Source organism: Pelophylax lessonae (assembly GCF_965119305.1).
Source record: "Pelophylax lessonae genome assembly, chromosome: 4".
NCBI lineage: Eukaryota > Metazoa > Chordata > Amphibia > Anura > Ranidae > Pelophylax > Pelophylax lessonae.
In genome coordinates this window covers 286,806,644-286,829,211 of record NC_138771.1, presented here as the reverse complement: position 1 = coordinate 286,829,211, position 22,568 = coordinate 286,806,644, and the positions used below count along the sequence as shown (strand labels likewise).

Here is a 22,568-nt window from a genome sequence, read left to right as displayed (position 1 = left end):
TTTCAAAATTGTTAGTCTTTCTTTGTTTATAGCACAAAAAATAAAAACAGCAGAGGTGATCAAATGCCACCAAAAGAAAGCTCTATTTGTAGGAAAAAAAAGGACATAAATTTTCTTTGGGTACAGCGTGGCACAACCGCGCAATTGTAATTTAAAATAACACAGTGCCATATCGCAAAAAATGGCCTGGTCATGAAGGTGGGAAAACTTTTCAGAGCTGGTGGTTAATATATACTTAACCAGAAGTAGAAGTACTTTTAGAAGTCCAGCGCTCCTCCACCCCCCACAAAAAAACAAACATATGAAAATGGTTTATAAGTTGTTTTTCCTATTGCCAACTTGGCCTCTAGTTTGTCTATAACCAGGATTTACAGGTAGTTACTGCAGACATTTAAGATGAAGAGCAGTAACACAATATTTGGAATTGCAGGCTGTGTCCAAATTAATTTGAAATTGAAATCTTCACTGACCTCAGTAGCTGTAGGCATTGTGGATAAATCCATCTTAAAGCTAAAGGAGAAATACAGCCAAAGCTTATTTTGCTGTACTTCTCCTGTGGCTCACAGGAGTGCAGGTCGTTTTGCACTCTTGTGACCCATTTACAGTAGAGAGCGGGCTGAAGTGCGCTCTCTGCTGATGTCAGTGTCTGTCCAGGCTCGGGCGTCATCACAACCATAGAGTCGGGATCTGCCCACATGCCTGGACTGGCACCTGGCTCAGCCTCCCAGCGAGCCACTGAGAGCCTGAGATGGCCTCTCCCGTCCCCTCCACAGCCCAGCGCTCCAGTGAGCGAGAAAGGGGGCATAGTAGAGAGCTGCTGACTGACAGTCACCAGCTCCTTGCTCACGTAGCTGTCTAAACTGTGCGATCAGCAGTGTTCAATAGCTCGGCTCTCAAGGTTAGAGGTGTCGGGGGACAGATGCAGCATTGGACCTATGCTACATCCACCTAGGTAAGTATAAATAAAAAAAAAAACCCCATACATCTCTTTTAACAACAGAAGCACTGAAATCATATACTCTTTACTTTCTATGAAGATCAGAGTCTAAGCACTGTGTTGCCTACGGGTGTGTTTCAACTAAAATATAATAAGCCTTTCAGGATTGTGTTTATAATATCATTTCAGTATCGCTTTCAATTAATATAAATGTAGAAGTCCAGCAGCAGAATCATTTAGCTTTATTATTTTGACAACTTTGAATTATTTTGTCGAGAGCATTACCACTGAGAGCTCTGTTGTTAATGTTCATCAGAAATATGATGCTATTATCTACCTCAACCCTTAAAGTGCTACTAAACCCACAACAGAAAAATTAGTCTGTATATGCAGTAAAGCATGCTTGTTATAATTGCTGTGGAACCTAAGGGGTTAATCCTCTGCATTGTGTAATGATCCTGTCTTTTCTGATCCTTTCTTTCTTTTACTGTCCCCAAACCAATCTGCTGTTAGTACAGAGCCTTGGAGGCACTCTGCACATGCTCAGTTTGTTGAGTATCACTAAAGGTTTTTTTTTTGGGGGGGGGGGGGGAGTGCATGGTTTATGGTTGTTTTTCTTGTTGGCAACTAGGCCTCTAGTTTATAAACAGGATTTATAGGTAGATACTGCAGATATTTAAGATGGAGAGCGGTAAGGTCTTTTTTTTTGGGGGGGTGCATGTCATCAGCACAGGGCTGATCAGCACTGTCCAGAAAGAGGGTCAGGGGTCATGCAGCCTCATAGGACAGTCAGAGGAAAATGAAAACTCCTCCTACAAGCTTTAACCAGTACTCTGCTGGGCATTAATAGAAGTCCTGAGACTACTTACTATACACTGCTGTGGAGAAAAGGTATTTAGCAGTTGATATTTACCTAACAACAAAAAGAAATTGCATTTCCATGTTCTGTGTACTGTGGGAGACCAGATATTGTTTAGTGAATGCAGGGTCCTGAGTTTATTAGCACTTTAACATCTGGCCTTTGCTGATTGGTCTTGAAATGCACTGGCATTGCATTTTGTGTTTTTTAGTTCATTGCAAGAGTCTTGTGGTATTGGGTAAATTGTTCCTTCAACCCGTCTAAATATGAGCCTAAGGGAAAAGTTTATTACACTAAAAGATTCATAATTTTGTTTTTAGGGACGAAAAAGTGAAGCTGAGCGTTACTTTTTAAAAGCAATACAGCTGGATCCCACCAAAGGAAACTGTTACATGCATTACGGTAAGTCATTGCAACACTTTTGCTTTCTGGAAACGTTTAATGGCTGAGGTTGTGCATAATTTTTTGAAGTATGGTTTTAAGGATAATTTATCTCTGTGTGAACCAGCAATTTAATTTATGTACATTGCTACTAAATACATGCTTGACACTAAAGATAACGCTTTTCTATAGATTTGAGGAGCCAGTTAAAAGGGATTGTAAAAGCAGAAGATTTTTTTATCTTAATGCATTCTATACATTAAGAAAAAAAAACCCTTCTGTGTGCAGCCCCCCTAATACTTACCTGAGCCCATCATTCATCCAGCGATGTTGCAGGAGTTTCTCAACTGCCCAGGACTCCCCTCCTCATTGGCTGAAACAGCAGTGTGCCATGATTGGCTCCCACTGCTGTCAAAGTCTAGTAGCTGTATTGCTTTTTTTTTTCATTAATAAGTAAATGTTGTTGCAGCAGACTAGAATCTTAGAGATGGGATCTTAGAGAGAGAACTTGATTCTGTTGTACAAGGTTCATAAGGTTAAATGCCAACAAATTGCAGGGCAGTTCTCTTTTGAACATGTAATTAAATAAAGCTCTGCTTGATCTAAATTGTGAAGGGATCCATCACTTTTTTTTTTTTGGGGGGGGGATCATCTGCCTGTAATTATTATAACTGCCGCTGGCCACCACTCTGAAGGCCAAAGCTGATGCTATCCATGTATGGGCTCAGAGAGCTGAGAGAACTGCTCGCCCCTACTTGTACAGGCAGACCTAATTGGAAATATTTGGTGAAAAGGTCCTAAAGGAGAGTGGTTCGGGGGTCAGTAAAAATGCAGCTCAGCCATGTCTTTACTGCCCCCTCCAAAACATAGTAATGATCACAGCACAGCAGGTGCTCTATTGCTGTGTCACATGGCTGTTGGGTGTGAACTTTGTTACGGCTGTACTAAGTGTTCAGACTGGAACACTGTAACTATAACGTGTAGCAGAACATGCGGCCAGACTTCATGCACCTTCGTCCCAAAAATGAAAAAAATTTCCTGTTTTCCTCTGCTCTAGCCTATTTGGGCCCAAGAAAATGTAATTTAAGCCCTGGGTAGCAAGTTGGAGTGGGGGTGTGGTCTTGTAAAATCAATTTATTAATTTAGGCAGGAATGAACAATAAAGCTGCCCGAGCCCCCCAGTTTTGCTGATGGGGCCCGAGCCCTGAACAGCAGGACCAGTTGCGCTGTATAAGAGGCACAGCACTCAAAACAGAGAATGGAGCTGCATGTGCCAATCTCATAGCTGTCAATGCCCCCTGCTTGACTCACAGTGGAGGAAGAAGGAGGATGTTTATCCTGTGCAATTCTCCTTGTGCTGTGTAATCACTGCATGCGAGAGGGAGATGTGAGCTGTCTGCTGACAGCTCACATCCTGTACGACAAGGTTTCACCTGGTGAGAATCTGTGGCAGTCTTGTATACTGAAAACTAATTAATTAGGTGCAGACCTGCTCTCTCTTCTGTTTTACTCTGAAATAGAAACTTGCACAGATAGACCCGAAACAGGTCTGCGATCTGCTCTGTAGATAGATCAGGAGGCTTTTTTATTTCCCCAGACTGTCTCAAAAAGTCTGTTTATAAATACAATGTTGTTCTGAAAATGTATTTTGTATATTATAGAACAGCTGATTATTTTAGTGTATTGTACATTAAATTGCATTACCAATTTAGAAAAGTTTATTAAACGCTCCTTTGCTTTTCATCACTCATTATGAGGACAGAGTTTAATTTGCGATTTTAAAGCATTGACCTTTTTTATTTGTAGTTTCCTCCACAATGATGACTCACCATTCAGTTTTATAGTCTTTAAAGCAACCATCTTTGAAATATTCACAGATATGTGTCAGAATAAAGAAATGTAGACCTAATATAATGTAACCAGCTTGTTGTTACCTTTTATCTATCTACAGGTTAGAAACATAAATGTGCCCTTCTGTAAAATAATAATCAATATTAGCATTTGCAATATACTGTTGACCAATGATACTACTGATAGCAGTGTATAGCTGGGATAGAAAGGATAGAAAAAGTCTTGTATTGGCTGTGAAACCTTTAACCCAGTTTGCAATATGTATGTGATAATTAAACATAAATAAATGTGTGTGAAGTGCCATTGCACCCAATTACTGTTTATATGTCACTGATATGACCCTTTACAACACGCTTTGTTTGTTAAGCATGTGCCTTTTCTTTTATGTTATTTAACCTCCCTGGCAGATGATTATGTCAGTATTTTTGAATGTCAAAGGGGTACATTGTTTTGCATGGAAATCTGTTGTTTTATATTGTAGGCCTGTAATTCTTAGGAATAAAACAGTAAAAGTGAATAAAAATTATTAAATTAATACATAAACAAATTATTAATGAAAATTGATTAATAAAAATAAAAGGAATAAAACAGTAAAAGTGCTGGCAGGGCACTGGACAAAGCACTAGGGACAAAACGGATGTGAAATGGTTTGATACAGCAATGTAATCCTAACAGATTACAATATATATATATATATATATATATATATATATATATATATATATATATATATATATATATATATATATATATATATATATATATATATATATATATATATATATATATATATATATATATCATGTCATGTTTTGTGTACTTTTTTAAAATTTACTGCCCGGTTCTGCCTCCCTGCGTCACGGAGCTCACAGGGAAGGGAACCCAGAAGACTGATGCCGGTGTTCTATCAGAATACCATTACCTATCAGATTCTGCAACCGGAAATGACGTTCGGAAAGCTATGCGTTCCAATAGCTTTCCTAATGTGACAGAAAACAAAGCAGCTGCGGACATCTTCTTACACCCACGCAAGTCTTGAATTTTACATTTATTTTACTAGTAAACTGACCTTATAGACTAACAGTATTACATTTCTATTATTATTGTAATATAATAAATATAGCGAGAAACCTGCAGGTAGAAGGTGGTGACCTCCATCTTGGTACACCCCACACTGCTCAGCAACAAACTGATTATATAGTGAAATAGACTATTTCACTCGGTCGCAGTGAAATAGTCAATTTCAGTCCCCCCCAGAACAGCCGCTCCCGCAGGGGCATGCAGCGTGGCGATCGCGGACGGGCCATGTTCCAAGACACAGCGCGACCCCAATCTTGGTAAACAGCCAATGACCTGGCCATGTGATCAGCTGTGTCCAATCACAGCCAGTCACATGTAAATGCAGAAGTGCCGTTTATCGGCGCTTCTCACCACACACTCTAGCGGCTCATCCTCGAAGGTGAGTCCAGGACAAGTATTTGGGACACTGGTCATCAGTGCCTTGATTACAGTAAAGCAACAGCAGTGCCCATCAGTGACACCAAACAGTGCTCATCAGTGACCCCAATCAGTGCCCATTAGTGATGCCAATCAGTGCCTGCTGATCTGTGCTGCCCATCAGTAGTGCTCATCAGTGACGCATATCAATGCCACCTATCAGCGCGGCATATTAGTGCCTCCTCATCGGTGCCGCCTAATAAGTGCCCTTCAGTGCCACCTCATCAGTGCCCATCAGTGCAGCCTATTAGTGCCCATCAGTGCCGCCTCATCAGCGCACATCAGTGAAGGAGAAAAATTACTTTTTTACAAAATTTACTGATAGAAACAAAGAAAAACTTTTTTTTTTCTTCAAGATTTTGTTTTTTTTTGTAAAAAAATAAAAAACCCTGTGGTGATGAGATAGGACCAAAAGAAAGCTCTATTTGTGTGGGAAAAAAAGATAACAATTTCATTTGGGTACAGCATTGCATGACCACACAATTGTCATTCAAATTGTGACAGTGCTGAAAGCTGAAAATTGGCCTGGGCAGGAAGGGGGTGAAGGTGCCCTGTATTGAAGTGGTTAATGTTTACAAAATTCTTATCCGCATTTGCAAAATCTCATATGAGTTGCAGTTAAATGCTTCAGCGTTTTTTTTTTTTTTTTTTTTAACTCCTGTATATGAGAGCTCTCTTCAGTCTGTGGAACTGTATAAAATCCCTAATCCAGAAGTAATAGTATCATTGAGTCCTGTGTAACATTGTCACTGTGCTTTTGTAGGAAAACTAGCAAAATTAGCAAGGTTAGACTTTTGTATTTATGGTTTGTCAAATATGCAGTGACATTGGTAGTGACCACTACTCCAGCAGTTCTTTTTCTGCTGTAACTGGTCAAAACGTATGTTTTTCTTTACTTATGTGCACTGCAGTACCCCCTACATATATGGTTCCCACTGTTCTGCCTCTCCAATGTAATCATTGCAAGTGTTATCTCTATAACTGATCAGTTGTGGTAAGATAGCAGTAATTTACAATCTCAGCAGAAATTGTAGACCATGACTTAATCCAAATAACAGCTGTAAAAAGCTTTAATCCAAAACTTGTGTAGATCTTCACAGATGATATCAATCATATTTCTAGCTCCGAAAATTGCATGTGCTCTGAACAGCAGTGTAAAAACACACTGAAAAGAGGGTGGGAAGCTAGCTATATAGAGCATTTCCTAATTACGGAGGAAGGTACAAAATTATTTAAAGGAAAATAAACAACAATGCATGATACCCACTCACTGCTATTTTGTGCTTTGCTGTTGTTTTATTGATGATGATTATTGATGATGATGATGAAAAGGAGTTAGAATCTGTTTTTTTTTTTTTTCTTTTGAGCAGTGGTCCAGTACAGAGACACATTTCCCAGAAAACGTGGAACAAGAGTAAAAGTGTGAAGTGGAAAGTAGAGCAAGAGATTTGAGTGTCATCAGCATAAAGAGGGCATTAGAAGCCATGGGAGTTTATCAAGTGACCAAAGGGAGGAGGTGTAAATGGAAAAGTGGAGAGGTCTGAGAACAGAACCTTGGGGGACCCCCTACACAGAGAGGAAGGAGTGTAGGAGACAGAGTTGTAGACAACACTGAAGGAATTCTGTAATAGGTAGAAGGAGAATCAGGAAAGTACAGAGTCTTGGAGGCCAAGAGAGTAGAGTGGACAGCAGTTTCAAATGCAGCAGAGAGGTTTAGTAGTATGAGTATGGAGAAGTGGCTATTGTTTATAGCAGTTCGTAAATAGATGGCGAGTTTTAGTAGGGGATTTTTGTGGAGTGTAGAGAGCAAAAACCAGTTGTTAGGAGCTCAAATGATTGTAGATTAGTCATTCTGAAAGTTTAGTGGTAAATGGAAGCAAAGACATGGGTCCTAAGACGTTCAGGTTGGTGAGGTCCAGTGAGGGATTTTTAGGTATGGGGGTGATCTGTGCATGCTTAGAGGGGAGGTGAAGGTGCCAGTAGAGAGGGAACGATTGAAGATGATGGAAAGTGGATAACCTTAGTAATTGTTAAGAAACAGGGTCCAGCGGACATGTAGTAAAGTGGGCCTCTGAGGAAAGTTTGACAACCTCTTCTGTAGTAACCACAGATCACAAGAGGAAAGTATTGAATGTGGTGTTGTACAGGGTATGTTAAGTGGGATAGATATCTGAGCTGCCCCCACAAATTGCATAAATCTGGTTTTGAAAGTGATTGGCAATCTCCTGAGAAGTGAGTGAGTGAGCTGTTTGAGGTCAGAAGTCCCCCCCCCCCCCCAGTCCTATAAATCAGAACAAAAATCCAGCAGTAAAATAAAATACACACAGGTGGTACATGCATGCAAAAATACTATTATTTTGGTGATCGCACAGGTTTCAGCATCCTAACTTTAGGAGCTGCCAGCTGTTTTCCACCTTCATTTTTCCTTTTTTGAGTTTATCTTTTGAGTGAATAGCTGCCTATAATTATAATTACTCTTTAAAATGCAAACTAGAAATTCTACTGATCTAGGCCTTCAAAAAAAACTTGTAGTGCAAACAGTAATATCACATCAGATGTTTAGGATATTTATGCCTAAATTATCTTAAAAAGGATGGGTGAGTTTTTGAAGCTTTATTTACTTTGATAAATTTGCTTGGATTAAATGGAAGATTGAAGCTTGCTTGGTTTTAGAAGACTGTTGTCAATAAACCAGCTTTGCTTACCCTTCTGTGTAGTGACTTATTTCCTTGAATTGCTTTAAATGATGTCAGAACCTGATTTATGATCCCCAACATCAAAGCAAAACTGTAACATGATCCACCAAAATCATACATAAAACCTTATAACCAATGCTTTGCAATCTTTGTAGTCTGTTGCAGTGCCAATTACTGTTACAGAATGATCCTTTCAACCCTTATGCACTTTACAATGGCTTGGAAAATAAATTAGCTCAATTTGTACTCATTAGGATAGTTGACTATGTAAGGATTAATCTTTGCAGTTTGACTTTTCTCTAGAAGGTTAACTGGCTCTGCTGCCTTTGAGACCCTTGCATTATTTTAAAAAAGGTTTATTTAAGTTGAAGAATGTTTATATAAGGAAAAATTATTATGGGTCTAATTTTCTTGTTTATTCATTCATATAAACTGTGCTGGGTCACATGAAATTTAAAGTGTTTTCACTTTTAACAGTGATATAACTTGTCAAACGTGTAATTCATCCGGTTGCCTGCATGTATGTTAACATCTGTTATAGAATCTCTTGGAAGTACTAAAATACAATTGCTAACTACAGTCTGAAGTAGTGTTTGGCCCTGCTGCCTGCCCTTTTGCTACTGGTCTACATGGACAGATTCACTGTCCATAAATTTACCCTTTCGCTGCCTGGTCCGTAAGTTGTACAGACCTGGCAACGGGGAGTTTCACACACAATCTGGTGTTTGCAGACTCCTGCCTGTCAGGTGAAAGCATTTGGGTGGCTGCGCTGCTGCCCGATTGCTTACACACATCCACGATACCAGCAACCCCCCCACAAACCCGTGCACTGCCATGTTTTCCGGGCCCGGCTTGTCCATCTGTGAGCCCGGGACCGACATGGTGGGTGTCAGCAGCCGTGTGGGGGGGTGGGGGGACCCTCCCCTTCTATGACCTAGAAAGCGATGTCTATGATGTCACTTCTGGGTCAGCCTCTCAGTGTTACATTTTAGACACTGCATGTCTCAATAAAGAGAGCCTGTCACCAGAAAATCATCACATAGGGGATTTTTTTTTGTCCCCTATGTGATAAAAAAAAAAGTTAAGTAAAACAAAAATGTATTTATATGAATGTATAAATACAATATAAGGTCCACATCAGTTGGACCTTTCAGTGGTATTTGCCCACCCCTTAGTTAGACTGCCTTTGGAAATCTAGACTGTTTAGGAATTCCTGAATTCCTTTGATCCTTAATGGATGGTAATGAAAATAAGATTTTTTGTACTGTACCTGCTGTAAAACCTTTTTTTGAAGTCCAGGAAGATACACAGGTTTCAGTCCTCGGTTATTGGCTCTTTGTACTGGCTGCTTACTAAACTGAGGCTAGACATTTAGAGGCTGTGTTATACATGGGGTTCAGTCTTCTAGTCTATAGGTGGCAATAAAACCATACTGTTTAAGAATTCCTGTGTTATTCAAGGGACCTCATGAAAAAGCTTATGGTAAATAAAAAAAATCTTACAACTATTTCATATGTAGCTAATCTGCTTTCCCTCAAAGTTCTTCATCAGTGTGCAAATTACCTCCAAATCATTGCTCCTGCCTGGAGAAAATCAACCGTTTTTTGCAAGCGTCCACAGAACTATACTTTCCATGAGCTCAGGCATTAAAGAGATGTGCAGAGAGTACTGTGTCAACGTAGGTTACATCACCATTCTATCTGGCAGTCCATGGACTTCACACACGGGGCCAATAATGCTGCTTACTATATTAATGCAACAGTGTTAGCATTGTCTGTCCACAGAGAGAAATCAGTTACAGCTTGTAACACTGGCAGGATCACTAGGAATCATGTATGACAATTAGCAGTCTGACTAAGCAATGACAGTGAACAATGTTCATGGGTGAGCAAGTTCTGCTTTATATAAAATTTGTATACACATACCTTGATTTCTAGATTGCATCCATCTTTAAAATTATTCCAAAATCAAGTTCCTGATATGATTATTGTTTATCATGTTATGTTATGTTTTTTAATTACATACATTTGGCCTTGCAGGACAATTCCTACTGGAGGAAGGACGAGTCCTTGAAGCTGCAGAAATGGCAAAGAAGGCTGCGGAGCTGGAGAGTTCTGAATTTGATGTAGTTTTCAATGCAGCCCACATGCTCAGGTTGGTTCAGTCTTTATATTGCAGGTCTTTATGTTCCACCTATGTGGATACATGGTGTAAGAAGCAATAGTCATTTAAGTAAGACGGCCATACATGGATTTAAATTTTGCTGGCTCTGCATGGGCAGGCAAAATTTCGGTCCAGGGATGGGCAGGCTGATTGTACAGAAGTGGTTCTACCAAATAACTTCTCTACAACCAGTTTGTTGGGTTTTTCCAGAGCAAAAAGTGCTACCAGCTATAGCCAGAAACACTGATCAGTGTGTTCTGAAGATTAGGAAGATTCCCTGTTGCCAGAACACAAGAGTTCAGTGAGAAGAATTCAACCTGCTGATGGGACGGAAATAAAAATGATTAATATATGGCCAGCTGTAGCCGAATTATATTCATGTTCATATTCACGATCTCACATTACATATTCAGGATAGGGGAGAACTAAAATCTAAACTGCAATGGCTGGTTTAAAAAAAAAAAAAATCTCTTTAGTTTGCAAGAAATTGTAACTTTGTAAGATTTTTGATTTCATTTTATAGATCATTTCAAAAACATCTCTGTTTAATTTTATAACATAATTAAAGCAGCATTAACCCCAAAAACAAAAATTCAGCTTATCGATTCTTGGATGTAGTGGTTACACTGGTTTTCATTTTTAGGCTTTTTCTTTTATTTTCACCTGGTATTCCAGCCATTACGTTTGTTATTTTTCAATTTACTTTAACAGACTGAGCTGTCCAGCAAAAGTGGAAGTTAAAGGGTTTAGAGAGTCCTTACAGTAATTAACTTTTAGAGCCACTATGTCAAAAGAAAAAAAAAACTGTTGCTGTAACTAAAAAGTGTTAGCTGTAATTAATGTAAAATGTTAGTCAAGTCCATCTACATCTGCTAGTGCATCTAAACCACTTCCCTCTCCACAGAATGATAATGCTGCTGTCCAGTGTTCTCTCTCTTGCTTTTACACTCTAGCAGCTGAAGCAACCCTGAGACCGGAAATGTGATACTGGCTGGATCATCCGGTTAAGGAAAAAAAGCCTATAAAAAAAACAAAAAAAACGAATGCACAACTAGGTTTTATATTTTTATATATATATATATATATATATATATATATATATATATATAAATGTTCTTTTGGATTCCATAGTGCTTTTGTAAGTAGAGCTGCTTCTATACATGCAATTTATAAGGCTAAGGTGTTTCTTGCCTGCAAATAATTCTTGGGTTTTATTAACTTCTTCAACAAGCAACTTTAAGGAGGCTCTGTCACTTTATGAAACTTAAAGCTGTTGAGAGGTATGATGTGCAGGCACTCAGAGGTTCACATAAACTACAGCAACTTTCATTACCTCCTACTTCATCCAAAGTTCTTACAGGCAAAGCTCCAATATTGTCTGATAAAATGTGCCGGTCTTCCCCAATTGATCCCCGTTTCACATCCTCCTTCGTTCCTCACTATGATTGGCTGCTTGAGTGGCAGTAGGAATGTGCAGGAGGCAAGAAAGGGCAGGCAAGCTCCAACTCTATCCAGAAAATGGCAAAGCTTTGCCTGAAATATACCCAGTCTTTTTGCTGCTTATGTTTGCCTAATTTTCCCCAGCTTATTTCCCTCCTTACTTCCAATGGCCTATCACTATATGATTGGCTGCCTAAGTGGCAATAGAAATATGCAAGAGGTAGAAAAAGAAAAGGCAAATGTCAACACTATTCGAAAATGCCAAATCTTTGCCTGTCAGAATAACCCAGGATACAAGTGAACCAGCCGGTACTGTAAGTGGCACTAGGTGTGTTCAAGGGCGACTTTGTGTCAGCAGCTTTTTGTTTTACCAAAATGACAACCGTAAAGTTGACTTCTAAACTTAGTTTTTTTTCTTTGATGATTTCTTTATATGTAGGATCATCATTTGCTATGGTAACCTTGTAGCTTGAGCTTAATTACATTTTTGCCTATTTGTTCGCTTTCAACCTTGTAAGGGTATATAATCCTTGCATTATGCATACTGTGATTTACACAAATGCTTAAAATCGTTATTTTTTTTCTAATTAAAAGATTTGATTGCAGTAATACACCTACCCTTGAAAAGCCATAATGTAATAAAATTATCATTACGCCTCTATTAGAGATGCTGAAGTGTTTTTCGCTGTGCCTTTCACAATGTCAGATGAAGTTGGTATCTCATGGGAGGGATTGCAAGACAGTTTTTCCAGTTAAAGGAAAATGATTCTACCGTTTAAAGTAAATTTGTGAACAAAATGCAAAATGTATATCCAAAGCCAAGCTTGAAAGAAAAAGATTAATACTTGTCCTGTGCTGGCAGTCTCTATGGTCTTTACCAGCTAAACTGGCTGAAACATCTTCAGTATCTGCCACCATTCCTGGTGTGTCAAATACCTTGGCAATCCCTGTTCTTCGTGGTTCCCTCCTTTTGTCTCCTACATCAGTACTGTTCTGTAAGGGCCTGGGAAAGGAACCAGTGTGCAGAGGAGGACCAGGCTCCAACATTCACAAAGGTGATGGATTCTGAGGATTTCTCAGTTTAATGTAGCTCCTAAAAATTGTTGGACATCAGCGGGAAGGTGTAAGTGTTATCCCTATTCTTTAAAGCACTGCCTTTTGGATTTGATTTTGAATTTGTGACAGACAGCTGTGTCTAATGACTTTGTCAAGCATGGGAAAAGGGAATGAACCTTTCACAGCAGTTGGATAACATGAAAAAAGATTGGAAGAAAAAGTTCTTATGGGTCAAGGTGCAACCCCATCTCTTTTATGACAGGCAGATCTGTCATCTTTAAATAGATGTGTCCTTGCATGACCATCCTAACACTGATTTGCTGAAGTTAAGAATGTTGTCTGTGTCAAAATGTTTTACTGCTCAATATCTAAAATATATAAAAACTGTTGCATTAAAATTATTTAATTATTTTTTGTACTCTTGATATGAACATAGAATTTTCATAGCAATCTATTGCATGAAATGACACTGATGTAACATTTGTAATGAGGCAAAGACATTAAAGTACATTTCCACTTTTGCAGTGAAACTTAAAAAAAAAAAAAAAAAAACCTTCTGCGTGTTTGTTATATGTTACCATAAATATTTAATACCTTTTAGATATTTCTGAGGCAAAGCTATCATAGCTCACTGCAAGTATTTCTCAGCTGGTTTGGTGTGATCTGCCTCAATATAAAGGCTTAAACTGGCCATACATAGATCGAAATTCAGCTGGTTCAGCAGGATCTGGCAGAATTTAGATTTGTGTATGGCAGTACCCATTCACGAGAAGGAGACCAGTTAATCAATGTCTCATGAACCGGATTGTTGGTAAATTCTCACTCAATCAATATATGCAGCTAGTCGGCTGCAACGCTGATCAGTGTATTCTGACGGCACGGGAGGCCTGCTGTCATAATTTGATGACACAGCGGAGAGGATTCCCGCATCCATTAACCATTTTTGTTACTTGTCTCCACATTCTTTCTATCTTATCAGTATTTTTTTGTACATGAGATCTCCGTAACTGGATACGGTATTCTAAATTAGGTCTCCCTAGAGATCTATATAAGGAAATCAGGACCTACTTCCTCCTGCTGGTGACCCATCTAGTGATGCATCCTAGAATTCTATTCCTTTTTCCCACTATCTACCTGCAAGGTTTGCTCATTTTCTGAAAAATGTACCCCCAAATTTTGTCTGCAGTGCTGGCCAACACTGTGCCCCCATTGTTGTACACTGTCAAGATTATTTTTCCCTATGTGCATTATTTTAGGAATAGAGGGAGTTCCCCCTTATTAACGTACAATGATGAAACCCTATTCCACTTTAATTATGGCAAACACAACTCTCCAGCTTCTCCTCATAACAAACATTTTTTCTGCTATGCCATCTAAAAAATATTTTCTAAGGAGACTGTTGTAAGCTCTATTTGCCCCAATTATTTCACAGCTATAAATCACTAGAAGCTATGAAAACTCTGTGTAAAAAAAAAAAAATCTGCTTCAAAGGTCCTATGTGCACAACCTTTGTATAGTAGGTCTGCCTGTACATTGTGACGTCATCCCTCCTTTTCCAGGAGAAACTGTGGGTGCTGACTTCAATTTTGCCAACTTACCAATTGTAAAGCAGTAATGATTGTACTCCAGTAAATAAAGTCCTTAGGATCTTTTCTTTAGGTAAGTTGCTATTTTTCCCATTCAGTGCAACCCTAATACTTGCCTTCCCTATGCTCTCCTCCTGTTTTTGTTGCTTCACTGGAGCTTTCAACCTCTCCCTAGAGTGCATTTAACCTCTTCCCAGACTGCAGTGCTTTGGCCTGAGCAGTGAATTGCCAGGTCCAAACACTGCCATCTGACAAGGAGATAGACGTTAACCTTAAGTAAACAATATTATTATTATTATAATACAGGATTTATATAGCACCAACAGTTTACCATGTAGAGGGGGGGACAGTACAATTACCATACAGTTAAATACAGAAGGAATAGGAGGGCCCTGCTCAAGGAATTTACAATCTAAAGGGAGGGGGAGGCGGTTTCTAAAAGTAATCGATGCGAGGAAGGATCTGACAAGGAGATGACTCGGGCACACTTCTAGGTGGTGGTGGGGTAGGTTTGCGTAAATAAGTATGTTTTCAGGGATCGTCTAAAGGTGGACAGGGTAGGTGCTGACTGGACATACTGGGGGCAAGGAGTTCCAGAGGATGGGAGAGACGCTGGAGAAGTTCTGTGGGTGAGCATGGGAGGGGGTAACAAGGGAGCTAGAGAGCAGGAGGTCTTGGGAGAAACGGAAAGGACGATTTGGACGATATCTGCAGATGAGGTTGGTGATGTACCTAGGGACGATGTTGTAGATGGCCTTGTATGTAGTGGTTAGTATTTAGAATTTTATACGATGGGGTAGGGAAAGGCAATGAAGGGATTGTCAGAGAGCAGCAGCAGTCATGGATTAGCAAGGTGTATTAGTGTATTAGGATTACACCCAGCACCTTGGCATATGTGGGGGGACCAATGGTTGTGCTGTTGATCTCAATGGTAAAGTCATGGGGAGGGGATCAGAGAGGAGGAAATATTACAAGCTCAGTTTTAGAAAGATTAACCGGTTGCCGACCGCCGCACGACTATATACTGCGGCGGTCAGCCCCGGCCAGGCAGAGTGACGTAGCGGTACGTCACTAGCCTTCGCCGCTCTGGCGCGCGCGCGCGCGCACCCGCGGTCCCGCCGATGACTCGATTGGGTTCAGAACCGATCAGTCATCAGGTCCAGGCCAATCATTTTTGGTCTGGACCTGTTGATCGGTCCTGCCCAATCAGATCTCCCTCTAAGCCTGTGAAATGTAAACACAGGCTTAGAGGAGATGTGCCCTCCCCTCCCAACGGTCTTTTTGGATCCAGCGTGAGAGGAGAGCACATCTAATTGTAAGTACAGCACCAAGCACGTACATACACAGTTAGATAGGCACATTTCACCCCCGATCGCCCCCCCAATTAACCCCTACAGCACCTGACACAACACACACTATATACAGCATATAGCATATACCTATATACCTGTATAAGTGTGATTTGTGAACAGGTGTAGCCCTTGCGACCCCCCCTTTTCCACTCAAATTACCCCCCACCCCCCCTAATAAAGATTTAACCCACTGATCCCCCCTGAACCCCCCTGATCACCGCCGTTAACCCCTACACCCTCTGTCACATCAGCACTAATACAAACGCAATATACGGTGTTATTGTATTTTTGTATTAGTGTCATTGTGATCAGAATTAGCGCAGGCGACTAAGTTTCTGTCCCAAGAAGGTTTAGGGTCCCCGCCACCCGCCCAATAAAGATTTAAGCCCCTGACCCCCCCCTGATCACCCCTACACCCCCTGCCATAACACACACCGTATACAGTATATAGCATTTTGCTATATACCCGTATAAGTGTGATTTGTGGTCAGGTCTAGCGCTTGCGACCCCCCTTTTTCCACTTGAATTACCCGCCACCCCCCCCCTAATAAAGATTTAAGCCCCTGATCCCACCTGATCCCCCCCTGATCACCGCTAGTTAACCCCTACACCCTCTGTCACATCAGCACTAATACAAACGTAATATACTGTGTTTTTGTATTTTTGTATTAGTGTCATTGTGATCAGAATTAGCGCAGGCGACTAAGTTTGTGTCCCAAGCAGGTTTAGGGTCCCCCCCACCCGCCCAATAAAGATTTAATCCCCTGATCCCCTCCTGATCACCCCTACACCCCCTGCCACAACGCACACTGTATACAGTATATAGCATTTTCTATATACCCGTATAAGTGTGACTTGTGACCAGGTTTAGCGCTTGCCACCGTTCCTTTTATCCTTAGGATACCCGCCAGCCCCTTCCAATAAAGATTTAAACCCCTGATCCCCCCCTGATCACATCCCGTTAACCCCTACACCCTCTGTCACATTAGCACTAATACACACATAATATACTGTTTTTACTGTATTTTTGTATTGGTGTCATTGTGACTTGAGGTTGCTCTAGCTAGCTAGTTTCTTTCCCAAAGGAGGTTTAGGGTCCCCGCCACCCCCCCCCAGATCCCCGGCGCATAGTTTAGAAGTAACCCCTTGATCACCACGCACGCACGCACCTACACTTCCATTTCTAGTATAGTGTTTGAACAGATCAATATCTGATCTGATCAGAGCTATACTAGCGCCCCCATAGTTTAGGGTTCCCAAAACGCGGTGTTTGCACGATCAGCACTGATTCCGGCCAGCACCTGCGTTTAACCCTTTCACCCAGGTAAGTGTAGTAATCAATAGATTACTGTCACTTACAAAAAACACAAGACACAAAACCGCTGTGTTAGCAGAGTCAGGCCTGATCCCTGCTAGCATTAGCAGTTTTTTTGGTAGCGCTTGAAATAGTCTTCGACAACCAGGTGCTTTTATTACCTGTGAGTCGCATCACTGTACGGGTAAATTTAGTTACCAAAATGTCTAAACGTTCGTACAGTGATGAAGCTATTTACAGTATAATGTCCATGTCAGGTGAGAGCGATGGGGAAGCCTCACCGGCAGAATCAGGGTCATTATACGAACCAGATGACAGCAGCGGCTCCCTGACAGACAGCTCCGACGACAGATGGGTCCCTGTTAGACCCAGGCGTACCCGACCCCATTCTGGTGTTGTTGAAATGCAGGAATCGCAGGGTGCTCGTATGGAGCAGAGTGTGGGTACTAGTGCCGCTCATCCTTCTGGCGACCTGGCAAGCGCCAGCGGCCTAGTACAACCTGGACCTAGTACAACCAGCACTGCAGTAAGACCTGGTGACGTGGCGAGTCCCCTAAGTGCAGTTGAAGCTGGTGCGGTGGCTAGCACAAGTAGTGGCCCGCAGCCACCGCGTATTCGAAGACAGGCCCGTAGAGCCCATAGTGCCCTCCCTGATGCGCTGGCATATCCCAATTGGCAACCCACTGATTCTACAGCGCCAGTACTTCCCCCATTCACCGCCCAACCTGGAATCCACGTGGAGACAGCTGGTTTTACGCCCCTGAACTTTTTTGAGCTGTTCTTCACGGAAGATCTTTTCAGATCTATTGTGGATCAATCAAATTTATATGCTCAACAATTTATCGCCGCCAACCCAAATTTGCACCTTGCCAGACGATTCGGCTGGAATCCTATAACGGTTTCCGAATTTAAGATCTTTCTGGGCCTTTCCCTCCACATGGGCATAACTAAACAAAGTGAATTGCGGCTATATTGGTCCACTAGCCCAGCTCACCATATGCGCATGTACTCTGCCTCCATGTCCAGGGGGAGATACGAGCAAATTCTGCGATTTATGCATTTCAGCGACAATGAAATCTGTCGTCCTCGGGGAGACCCTGCATACGATCGGCTCCACAAAATTCGGCCCCTCATAGACCACTTCAATCAGCGGTTTGCAGCCTTGTTTACCCCCGAACAAGTTGTCTGCATTGACGAGTCCCTGATTAAATTTACTGGCCGTCTTGCTATCAAACAGTACCTCCCCAGCAAGCGTGCCAGATACGGGGTCAAGTTGTATAAGCTCTGTGACAGGGCCACAGGCTATACAGTTAATTTCCGTGTCTATGAGGGAAAAGATAGCACTGTGGAGCCCCCGAACTGCCCAGACTACATAGGGAGCAGCGGTAAGATTGTTTGGGACTTGGTGTCACCCTTATCCGGAAAGGGGTACCATTTGTACGTGGACAATTTTTACACAAGCGTGCCACTATTTAGTCACCTGCTTGATTTACAAATTGGCGCATGTGGCACCGTGCGACCTAATCGCCGGGGCTTCCCCCAACGGCTTGTTAATTCCCGTCTTAGTCGGGGGGCGAGAGCCTGCTTGAAAACGGACAAATTACTTGCGGTGAAGTGGAAGGATACACGGGATGTTTATGTTCTGTCCTCCCTTCACGCAGACACGACAGTCCAAATCCCTACGGCAACTGGCGTTATGGAGAAACCCCTCTGTGTCCACGAATATAACCTTAACATGGGAGGGGTGGACCTTAACGACCAGCTTTTGGCGCCGTATTTAGTTGCCCGTAAAGCCAGACGCTGGTACAAAAAAGTGTCTGTTTACCTTTTCCAATTGGCTATGCTGAACGCCTTTGTCCTATACAAGGCGTCAGGACGAACTGGACCCTTCCGGGAATTCCAGGAAGCGGTCATCCTTGCCTACCTGTACCCAGGAGGCATGCCTGCCCAACTTCCCCTTCCAGATGCAGTGAGCCGGCTGCATGAGAGGCATTTTCCTTATGCCCTCCCGAGTACCCCTACCCAAATACGACCCCAAAGACGATGTCGTGTCTGTAGCAGGCGCGGATTTAGGCGTGACACCCGTTATTATTGTCCCAAATGTCCTGACCATCCTGGTCTCTGCATCGGGGAATGTTTTGAGCGCTACCATACACTAGTGGAGTATTAGTGTAGGGTACAGCACGACACAGTGTAGGGCACATAAACACAGGGTCTCGAAGGATGTTGGATGTCCATCGACATTTTGAGAGACCCAAGCTGGAAGAGAAGATCGCAGAAGATCGCACTCCCTCCCAAATCAAGAAATAAAGGAACAGTTAGAAAGTAAAATAAAAGGATCCAAAAACTGTTGTGGTGTCAGTAATTTTATATGTCCTTCTACTCCTTCCTACTATACTTTTTTCAATGTCCTTTGTTTGTTTTTTCATTCTTTTGTGACCTGTTTCTCTTGCAGGTAATTGTCGGCTACCACGCATTGATTTTATATATTCTGACACAAACAGCGTTTGCGCTCAGCATATATGGATACCTTTGCTGATAGCAGCTGTGGTGATTTTCTGATTTCAGCACTGCAGTTAAAATCTTATTTTGGTATACGTGGATAGCGCCGTGTATACCCATCATTAAATTCAGTGGGTGGTTGTTTGGGCGGTTAATGATGAGAATCCAAAAACTTTTGTTGTGTCAGTCATTTTATATGTCCTACTCTTCCTAATGTACTTTTTTTTATGTACTTTGTTTGTTTTTTCATTCTTTTGTGACCTGTTTCTCTTGCAGGTAATTGTCGGCTACCACGCATTGATTTTATATATTCTGACACAAACAGCGTTTGCGCTCAGCATATATGGATACCTTTGCTGATAGCAGCTGTGGTGATTTTCTGATTTCAGCACTGCAGTTAAAATCTTATTTTGGTATACGTGGATAGCGCCGTGTATACCCATCATTAAATTCAGTGGGTGGTTGTTTGGGCGGTTAATGATGAGAATCCAAAAACTTTTGTTGTGTCAGTCATTTTATATGTCCTACTCTTCCTAATGTACTTTTTTTAATGTACTTTGTTTGTTTTTTCATTCTTTTGTGACCTGTTTCTCTTGCAGGTCCCTCGTCGGCTACCACGCATTGATTTTATATATTCTGACACAAACAGTGTTTGCGCTCAGCATATATGGATACCTTTGCTGATAGCAGCTGTGGTGATTTTCTGATTTCAGCACTGCAGTTAAAATCCTATTTTGGTATACGTGGATAGTGTCGTGTATACCCATCATTAAATTCAGTGGGTGGTTGTTTGGGCGGTTAATGATGAGTAATACTACGCATTATTCCTGTGCTGATTTCTGATAGGTTCTCTTTTTTTCCGTTCAGCCCACAGGCTGCATGAAAAAAAAAAAACCTATATGCCAAACAAGGACCAGCAATGTACTGGTACGTTGCTGGACTTTGAGTGGTTGTACCAGGATGATGCCTGCAGATTTAGGCATCATCTTGGTATCGTTTTTTACAGCCAGCGGTCGGCTAACATGTAAAAGCAATCCTAGCAGGTAATTGGCCGCTAGACTGCTTTTACATGCAGTGGGAGGGGTCTCCCCCCCCCCCACCGCCGCCTTCCGAAGCCTTCCGTGGTTTTTCTCGGGCTCTCCTGTCCCACCGGTTAACCCGAGAGTGCAGCCGGTGGTTCAGTTATCTAACCATAGAGCTAATTGAAGATTAGAATGGCTCCAATCATCTCTATGGCCTAAGATGCCGGAGGCTACGAGCATTTCATGACTTCTTTTTCGCCAGAAATAAACAGGGCCATTGGGAAATTGGGAAAGTATTTTATCACACCAATTTTGGCGTGGTCAGATACATTAAGGTCAGAGGAGAGATCTAGAGTATAAAAGACCCCAATTTTTTTAAAAAAGAGTACCTGTCACTACCGATTGCTATCATAGGGGATATCTAAATTCACTGTGATAACAATAAAAATGATTTAAAAAAAAAAAATTAAAGGAAAGGTGTCAAAATAACATAAAAAAGCAAAAAAAAAAAAAAAAAAAAAAAAAAAAAAAATTGAGCCCCCCCCCTTTCCCCCCGTGCTTGCACGCAATGGCACACGCAAGCGTTGGTCTAGTGTCATATGTAAACCGCAATTTCAGCATGCATGTGAGGTATCGCCGCGATCGCCAGATCGAGTGCAGTAATTTTTGCAGTAGACCTCCTCTGTAAGTCTAAAGTGGTAACCTGTAGAGACTTTTAAAGTTTTTAAAAATGTACGTACGTTGTTGCCGCTGCGCAGGCGTGCGCAATTTTTAAAGCATGTCATGTCAGGTGTCTATGAACTCGGCATAAGATCATCTTTTAAATTTTACCAAAAAAATTGGAATTATATAGTGTATTTGTGAAATAAATTAAAAAAAAATGTATTTTTTTCGCAAAAATTGCGTTTGGAAAATCTGTGCGCAAATACCGTGTGACAAAAAAATTTGCAACATCCCCCATTTTATTCTATAGGGCCTCTGCTTTAAAGAAATATATAATGTTTGGGGGTTCAAAGTAATTTTCTAGTAAAAAAAAAATATTTTTTCATGTAAACAAAAAGGCACAGAAAAGGCTTGGTTTTCAAGTGGTTAGAAGAGTGGGTGATGTGTGGATAAGATTGAGCATAAAATGCCGGGACAGTTCAAACACCCCCCAAATGACCCCTTTTTGAAAAGTAGACACCCAAAGCTATTTGCTGAGAGGCATGGTGAGTCCATGGAATATTTTATATTTTGCTACAAGTGTCGGGAAAATTATTATTTCTTTTTTTTTTGTTGTTTTTTTACAGAAAGTTGTCACTAAATGATATATTGCTCACACATGCCATGTGTATATGTGAAATGACACCCCAAAATACATTCTGCTGCTTCTCCTGAGTACAGGGATACCCCATGTGTGAGACTTTTTGGCAGCGTAGCTGTGTACGCGCCCCCGAAAACCAATCCACATCTTCAGGTTTTCTAATGGCGTAAATTGCTGATTTTACCCCTGACTACCTGTCACAGTTTCAGAGGCCCTGAAATTTCAAGATAGCACAAAACCCCCCCAAATGACCCCATTTTGCAAAGTAGACACTCCAAGCTATTGGCTGAGAAGCATGGTGAGTCCATGGAATAGTTTATATTTTGCCACAAGTTTCGGGAAAATAATTTTTTTTTTTTTTTTAACACAAAGTTGTCAGTAAATGATATAATGCTCACGCATGCCATGGGTATATGTGAAATGACACCCCAAAATACATTCTGCTGCTTCTCCTGAGTACAGGGATACCCCATGTGTGAGACTTTTTTGCAGTCTAGCCGAGTACAGGACCCCGAAAACCAACCTCCACTTTCAGGCTTTCCAAGGGCGTAAATTGTTGATTTCACTCCTGACTACCTATCACAGTTTCGGAGGCCCTAAAATTCCAA

The 22,568-nt window shown here is 41.3% G+C and overlaps 1 protein-coding gene across 1 annotated transcript in view; it reads left to right on the top strand.

Moving 5' to 3' along the window:
- Positions 1–22,568, top strand: part of TMTC2 (transmembrane O-mannosyltransferase targeting cadherins 2) — a 445,859-nt gene that overhangs the window by 364,095 nt on the left and 59,196 nt on the right. The window contains exons 9-10 of the mRNA XM_082255664.1: positions 2,117–2,198; positions 10,261–10,375. Coding sequence (XP_082111790.1) covers positions 2,117–2,198; positions 10,261–10,375 — 197 coding nt within the window. The remainder of the gene's footprint in view (positions 1–2,116; positions 2,199–10,260; positions 10,376–22,568) is intronic.